The sequence below is a fragment of the Protomyctophum parallelum genome (assembly GCF_964188405.1).
Source record: "Protomyctophum parallelum genome assembly, chromosome: 21".
Classification (NCBI taxonomy): domain Eukaryota; kingdom Metazoa; phylum Chordata; class Actinopteri; order Myctophiformes; family Myctophidae; genus Protomyctophum; species Protomyctophum parallelum.
Genome location: NC_139713.1, coordinates 18,917,040 through 18,925,741, shown reverse-complemented (window position 1 = coordinate 18,925,741; position 8,702 = coordinate 18,917,040). Strand labels below are relative to the sequence as shown.

General features: G+C 43.0%; 1 protein-coding gene across 1 annotated transcript in view; it reads right to left on the bottom strand.

The window, feature by feature from the left end:
* Positions 1-210: 210 nt before the first annotated feature.
* grin3a (glutamate receptor, ionotropic, N-methyl-D-aspartate 3A) overlaps positions 211-8,702 on the bottom strand; it is a gene marked incomplete at its 5' end in the record, with an annotated part of 69,739 nt that continues 61,247 nt past the window's right edge. The window contains one exon of the mRNA XM_083793275.1: positions 211-2,310. Coding sequence (XP_083649401.1) covers positions 1,713-2,310 — 598 coding nt within the window. The 3' untranslated portion in view covers positions 211-1,712. The remainder of the gene's footprint in view (positions 2,311-8,702) is intronic.

Genomic DNA, 8,702 nt, shown 5'->3' with positions numbered 1-8,702 from the left:
ATTACTCATTACTGTATGAAAATCAGCTTGCAACATTCTTGAGCATGTTCTGTATACAAGAATCACATGTTTTGGTTGAAGAGGATTTAAGGATGGCTAAATAACACAAAGTTCAAACAAGAAAGGTAATTTTCTTTTTCTTTTTTAATAACAGAAATCATCCCATGAACAGAATTGATGCAAGAAAGAAACACAATAGGTTTTGTTCATGATAGCAGGTCCAGTTCTAGTTTTTGTGACATCTCAGAAAGGTCTTTGAACCCATTCACAATATATAAGTATCATTATGGATCCCTTTGCAGCTATATCGTGTGCATTTTCCAGCATGTACGTTTTTCAGCGGGTACTCAAAATGATTTGTGGACATACTTACTGTGGGGTCCCCCTTGTGACCAGAGTCACCGACATCAATTTAATGCAAGAGGCTGAACCCCAAGGAAAGAGCCTGTACTGTAGCTTTCTCGTGTGGGTCCTGGGTTGAAAAGGTTGAAGGCCTGTGGTTTAATCTTCATTTCATGTGTATCTTGCATCGTGTATTTCAGTTGAAGAGGTATATGTTAAACATTGAACCGTCAGTCATTATGAACAGAAGAATACAAAACAGGGATTATACATGAGTCGTACCCTGATACATCATATTATGAATAGGTTTCAGTACAAAACCTGTGCAGGATTGAAGTGCAGGAGAAAAGTAGTACAGACTGAGGTCCATATAAACAGTGTTTTTGGCAATCCACCATGAGATGCCAATGAGCCATTCTTGCGGAATAAATTGTCTTGCTAAAGCATAACCGATTAAACCCGCTGGTAATCATTGTATTGTAACGGCCAACATCACAACTCCCATAGAAAAATAAATAAGACCGTAAGACCAAGCCCAAACCATTGATAATGCACTGTCAAATATCCCCCCAAAAATACTGTGGCATCAGTGGTGAAATTAACCAGCAATGTATTTTTATTTTGTCTTTTCTTTTCTTTTCCTTTCCTTTTTTATTGTTTTATTTTTTCTCACGGTGCTGACACCGTTTCATCAGTACACAAACAACCGGTGTAGCTGGCTGGGTTTATACACTGAGAATACATGGAAGTCATACTCGAGTGAGTTAGCCCATCAAGCTTAAATGCTAAGGTGCCTTTATTTCTATGTGTCTTTGTGTTCATGGAAAGATAAAGGGGGAAACGTGTGGAGGACATTGCAGGGAGAGGACACAGGACCAACGGATAAGAACGGGAGGACTTCAAAACAAAAAGAAAGCAAAACATGGAGAGATGGAATGAGGAGAAGTATAAAGATGGAGTAGAAGGAGAAGAATGTTGAGATGATGAAGGGACGTAGAGGAGAGAATGCACGGCTCTTCCACAGGAGGAAGTGCATGACCAGCTCAATGCGGGTCTCGGAAGGGTCTGAGTTCATGTTCCCTGGCTTGCTCTTTTCCAAACATGGAGAAACCCTCCGACGGTCTAGTACATGCTTAGTTCCAGACGCATGGGAGTGTTTGACTGGAAATCCTTGTGTCTGAGAGAACTGTATTCCCTGGGGAACATTTCATTCCAACATTCAGTCAGGAGCATTCTAAGTTCCAGAGCCCTGAGGAGATTCTGATTCTAAAAACTCTGGGGAGAATCTCACATCAGCACTCCTTTTTTTTAGGACCTTGCTGCGGTCTGTAGTGAACCAAGCTCCTCTAGAACAGAGGAGTTTTTCCAACTCAAGGGGTGTTGCTGTGTGGGTTTGTCTGCTGGTGGGGTTGGCTATACTGAGCAAACTGGTTAGCTTGGTTGGACTGGTGCGCTGTGGGCTGGCCGGCCTGGTTCGTTGGCTGGTTCGCCGACTGATATTGTTCCATCTCTAGTTCCCTCTTCCTCCTCATGGCTGACTGCAGCTGCTGCTTGATCATGAGGATCTGTCCTTCCAGTTCCGACAGCTCCTGGACGAGTGGGTTACGGCCCACGGTGACCCCGAGGCCAGGGCCACAGTCTCCAACACCCAGTCCCAGACATTGTCCTGGGGCTTGGCCCGGTCCAACTCCCAGTCCGGGACAAGAGCCCAGTCCCTGCCCCAAACCCAGCCCCAGCCCCAGCAGGTCAGAGCGACCATTAGGAGTGGTCACCAGGGGCAGGTGCTTGTCCAGCTTGGTTAGGGAGCGGGAGTGAGACAGGGGAGAAGGAGGAGGAGGAGGAGGGAGGTCCTGGGAAGGAAGACGCTCCAGGTCATTCTGCTGCTCCTGTGGGAGGATCCTACGCCTGTTGCAGTGAGAGGACTCCGAGCGGTTCCAGGACGCTGATTGGTTGTTACCTTCGTTGCACCTGGAGATCAGACAGACAGAATAACATATTCATATATATGTACTGTAAGTCCAGTACTTCTCTACTGGACTCGACTGATGGAACAAGATTTCTTCAAGCAGAATTCCAAGAAACCCATTTGGTGCATCCCAGTCTTTCCGTTGAAGAAATCATGTCGATGATCTATAGCAGTGGTTCCCAAACCTTTTCATGTCAAGGACCCCCAAATCAACATGTATTAGGCCACGGACCCCCCATTTGAAAACATGTGCCAGTGACCTCGATAAGGGAAGATTTGTACGGCTCTAGCAGCGATTTAATGGCATTTCTACCTCTGGTACCCCAATTTATATAGTAAAACTACTGTTAATTTAACTCTCAACATTAACACTCTCAGAGTTACAGACCCATAAGGGTGCATTTGAGTTCCAAACTATCATTTAGCTGGGGACCCCTGGGGGTCCCCAGACCCCACTTCGGGAACTGCTGATCTATAGACCTGGTGTTCAAACAACTTGTACATGCTTTTATTTTATAGGTTCTGTAGTTTGGGTATGAGAGCAGACCTCTAAACCCAGCCAGAGAGGGGAATAGGCCCTAATTTCACTACCGTCACATCTGGGAAAGAGCCAAGAAAACCTGTTAAGGAAACACCCAATGGCCTTGGAGATTGTAAAAGCACTATGTACTGCAGACTTGGCACAACAGAAATGCTCATAAGAACCACACACCTCATTTACACAGGGTGGAATCCACTGACCGACTTACATTTTGCTGAGCATGAAAACCTGTTCTTTTTTTTTTATAAATTAATGACCTACTTCATCATAAAAGTGTGCTACACAAAAGTAGGGAAAATAGCAAATCTACAGGCTAACAAACCGTCGCAATGTGACACATTGTGAGCTTGTACGTTCTCTATTTTCACTATTTTGTGTGTGTGTGTGTGTGTGTGTGTGTGAGAGAGAGATTTGTTTTTTTTACGAATACACTTTTTTTACGAATGCAAACTCTTTTTACGGATACACATTTCTTTTTACGAATACACATTTTTTTATGAATACAAAATATTTTTCCGAATGCACACTTAATTTTTTACGAATACAAATAATACTGGCATGAAAATGACCCCATATCAAACGCATAATATTTGGGTGGGGCATGCATTTCCAACTTGCATCGTTCCAAGTAGGCCAGTGCCCAACGGGCACCGCTGTAGAGGCGCCATGGATGGACACTGCTCTAGTATCTAAAATTATAGCAATGGTCACCGAATGCTGGTTAATAAGACATACCGAGGTCTCGTGCATTCAGCCACTCATTACAGAGTTCTCAGAGTCAAATTCACTTGGTTGAAATTAATGCTGTTTGTTTGCGCCAACCACCCTGGCATCACAATTTTGGAATTCCATTATGTTGTGCCAATACTGTACATGCATTATATTGATTATGCATTGTGCCATTATAGTTGCATCACAACATTTTGAGAGCTTCTAGATCGGTTATTTTCAAAAATACTTTTGATTTATTTGTGCTTAAATCTTTAAATCAAATTGAGCGCTCCAGTGCCTTTGTGTTCAGAAGTGTCCCATAGTACTATTTTTCATATTTCAAGCTTATCTACTGTATCATACTCTACTCTCAACAAGGCCTCTCAACATGGGAAAATAATTAGGCAGTAGCAATCATCGTAAAAGCATGCTCATTGATGGGGAAAATAAATTAAATCAATAATGTGCCTGCTGGGAACCCTCCTTAACCATGCTTAGAGCAGGTGAACAGACTGTGGTGAAAAGCCAAACGTATAATTTGACAGCCTAATTTGGAATACTATAATGTCTCCTGCTTATATTCTTGTTATGTGAATCTATGACTGTTCTGTTCATTGTCTTCTGGCTTATGAATAAATTCACATTTGTACAAGTAACTTTAAGGCTATTAACATTTTAGACATTGTACTAGATTAGATTTGAGCTGGTAAAAAAATATACTTTCCAATATTACTAAGGGCATTGAGAGATTTAGAGGTTTATCAGTTAAAAAGAAGTGAATTCACAACATTCACAAATTAGACATGGTGAGAAACATGAGATGCGACCATCAGCATATTCAACATAATGGATCATTCTGAAATGAGTTACCAAGAATACAAATGTAATGTTTGTTCCTGTCCTTATACAGCTATTGCTAAGACAACCATGTTATGAATACCAGCTGTCAAAAGACCCGATGATGCCAGGTTCTTGCAGGACAGCAGGACAATATGACAATAATCATTTCCGACTCTCTGACCGAGTGTGAGGAAGGATTCTGCAGAGTTCAACTGACCGGGCATAATTATACCAGAGTAGGTAATCTATCCTCGTTACCACAGGCATCTCTCGCATGGCTCTGCCTTCCTAATTATAACATATATTTGACTAATTCCAATTCCGGCCCGAGTGCAAAAGCATAAATTCAGTGGTGTTTCGTATGGCAGTGATGTAGCATATGCAATGGATTAGAAGGGAATGCAATTCATTCAAATAAAGTAAAGGAGTTACTTTGCTTAACAAAGGCTAACACAGGCTAATACACTCAGCAGTCAACTCACTTGGGTCAGTAATTTCCCTTCAGGCACATAACTGACAGTTAAGATTCTTCAGTCCTACTTTGTCAGTCCTACTTCTGGCATCAGTTAAACTAATTTCAAAACTGATAGGAACCTTGCACTTGATGCTGTATTAAACACTTTCTTTGCCCAGGAATCTTTCAGAATAAAGGCTCTAGAGTGCCCAGCAGATGAGGCAGATCTCTGAAAAGCCCTGCCTTCCATTTCCCCAAAAAACAGGGAGACATAATCTTAGGTGCTATTTACACGAGGATGGTGTTCATAGAAAACGGCAAAATAAAGTATCGTTTGCTGCTGTCATTTAGACGAGAACCGTGTTCTCAGGAGGTGAAAACGCAACTAAGTGAAACAACCTTCCAGAGTGGAAATCTTTGAGAACGCCGTTTTATCCCTCCTCCGTGTAAACAGGCAAAACGGTGAATCCGCAAAACTTATGACATCATGGCTCACGTTGGCTCGCATATGTTTATTACATTGATGCAGAGCCATATATTGATATAATGGAGTTCCTGAACAAGCCTCCCTCCTCGCCTACAAAGTGCTGCTCATCAGCGATGGTGAATGTAAAACCATGATGTAAATAAAAAGCCTTGTGATAGGCGGCAGCAGCGTTTATGTAGCCTAATGCATTATAAAATATATAACCATCCCGTGGCGCGCTTTGCCTGCATGTGCCTGCAGTGTTGTGCGGCACTGTTTTTTTGGCAAATCTAAGCCAGCAAATTTAAGACGATCTCTTCAAAATAAGAGTATCCTCTAGACTAGAGTATTTAAAAAAAGTTATTTGCACATTAAAACTACAAATTAAGCATTTCAATTATGCTATAAGACACACATTATGTTTCTGTTTTATTTAATTATTTATTTTTACACAAAAACATAATGTGTGTCTTTACAATAACTGTAATGTAATAATAATACTAATAATGTAATGTAATAATTATTTAATTAACGACACTTTTATTCTGAAAGCAACCGAATGTCTTAAATTTGCTCGCTCTCAAACAGGAAGTTCTAGATTTGCCAAAAAGACGGAGCCGTGTTGCGCAGGCTTGCGTGAAGGGGTTCTTCTTCTTGTACGTGGGTGACTGGTCTATTTGGCAGCCTGTTATTGCCACCTAGCAACATTATAGCATAATAGCACATTATAGCATAACGTGTGTGTTCTTGTGTAAAAAAAAAAAGAGAACGCAACGGGACTTTGCCGTTTTATCTGGAGATGGTCCTCGTGTAAATAGCACCTCAGATGAGGCAACGCATATTGGGCTTAAAGTCCCATATGGTTCTGAAACACTATTTCACTCAATGCAGTTCTTGGAAAAACACTCAACGCAAATAAGAATAAAGCTCTTAGACATTACTAATAGAAATATATCTCTGTGTCACACACACACACACACACACACACACACACACACACACACTCCCTTTCTCTGTTTAAACAGTTTGAGGTTATGTCAATGTGCGATTATTCATCCAATTTTTTGAGCTGATAATTGCTATCCAACAGACTCTGACCATTTAATTTAGCTCCAGATTAACTGCTACTTATTTGGATGTTAATTGATGTCACTAACTCCCAACCGCTAATTTTCACAAGTGCTCCAAAAATATGCAGCCATACCCAATGTTAGAGAGCATTTTAAGCTAAGCTGCGTGTGTGTGTGTGTGCGTGCGTGTGCTCGTGCATGCGTACATGCATTTTGGTTTGGTTTCACCCAGTAATTTCCTTGAGTGTTTTGCGTGTAATTGAAGCTAAAAGCATGTGCGTGCCGTGCGTACATATGTTCATATCTTGTGTGCGTGTGTGCGTGCTTGCATAATAATTATGCATGTGTGGGCCTGTGGGGTGCAACATACAGAGCACAAGGTCCTACATCTTCTGATGATAATGCAATACAAATGAGGAGGCAACTTCATCTCCTGGGCGGGAACCCCTTTTGGTGTTAGCATTATGTTATGCTTTAGCTATTGAAAAATAGCAGATCTACAAGCTCATAGCGCGCCACCGAGCTCAGGTGGGGCGAAATCCATTCGGGGCGGAGACGTAGGTCCCAGCGTATTATCTTCCGTCGTGGCTTATTATTCAATAGGTCGCTGTTTAAATATTAATTCGTCCCGACGGTTTAATAATTCGACCCAACGGTTAATTTTCGTCGGGGCTATTTATGAATCCGTCGGCGTTCGCGACGTATTTTATAATAGGTCGCGGCGGTTTGATAATAATTCGCCTCGACAGTTTATTTTTCGTCGGCGTATTACAACTCGTCGTGCCGTATTAATTAATACGTCGAAAGGGTGCATGCTGCCTTTCCCCGTGGAGAACCTGTAGGGCAGCAGGCCTTTTTACTCACGCATCGTGCCCGGGGATCGGCGCACCACCGCATGCGCCTCGCCGGTCCGGTTCCATGGAGGGATGGCCCGACCCTCGTCCGTGAACCCCTGGCCAACACAATAGATAACCTACAAGGACATATGAATTTATATACAAGGCTATATTAATTTAGCCGATCATCAAAGCTCACCGCGCATTGACAGGTCTGTCTGTCTGTCTGTCTATGTCTCAATGACTCGCCTTAGGCGGATAATATAGGCTACAAGTACAACCTTTATTAAAGTAATCGCACTCAGAGTATAGGCCTAAAAGAGTGAGTTCTTGCATTGCGTTCTGTGCGTCGTAGCGCATGCAGATAGACAGATAGGGGGGGCAGTTTGACAACAGCGGCTGACACATGTTCATTGATGATGATTAATAGGCCTACTGTATGCTACTGTGCTGCTGGATCGTCGATAAATGGACTATAGGCCTACTGGACTTTGATGTTTTACTGCACGGATGTGTGGCATATAAGAGAACCAGTTTATCAATGTTGGATACCTGCGCTCTTTGCATGTGCACGGCAGATGGGGGGAGAGAGAGAGAGAGAGCGCAGATAGCAAGAGAGAGCGCAGAGAGCTATCTGCGCTCTCTCTCTCTCTCTGCGCTCTCTCTCTCTCTCTCTGCTCTCTCTCTCGCTATCTGCGCTCTCTCTCTCTCTCTCTCTCTCCCCCCATCTGCCGCGCAGGTATCCAACATTGATAAACTGGTTCTCTTATATGCCACACATCCGTGCAGTAAAACATCAAAGTCCAGTAGGCCTATAGTCCATTTATCGACGATCCAGCAGCACAGTAGCATACAGTAGGCCTATTAATCATCATCAATGAACATGTGTCAGCCGCTGTTGTCAAACTGCCCCCCCCCCCCCCTATCTGTCTATCTGCATGCGCTACGACGCACAGAACGCAATGCGAGAACTCACTCTTTTAGGCCTATACTCTGTCTGAGTGCGATTACTTTAATAAAGGTTGTACTTGTAGCCTATATTATCCGCCTAAGGCGAGTCATTGAGACACAGACAGACAGACAGACAGACAGACAGACAGACAGACAGACAGACAGACAGACAGACAGACCGACCTGTCAATGCGCTATACGAGTGCGGTGAGCTTTGATGATCGGCTAAATTAATATAGCCTTGTATATAAATTCATATGTCCTTGTAGGTTATCTATTGTGTTGGCCAGGGACCCCGGGACCCCCCCCCCAGAAGGACGATCGTAATCACATTGCCTGCTGCCCTGCAGGTTCTCCACGGGGAAAGGCAGCATGCACCCTTTCGACGTATTAATTAATACGGCACGACGAGTTGTAATACGCCGACGAAAAATAAACCGTCGAGGCGAATTATTATCAAACCGTCGCGACCTATTATAAAATACGTCGCGAACGCCGACGGATTCATAAATAGCCCCGACGAAA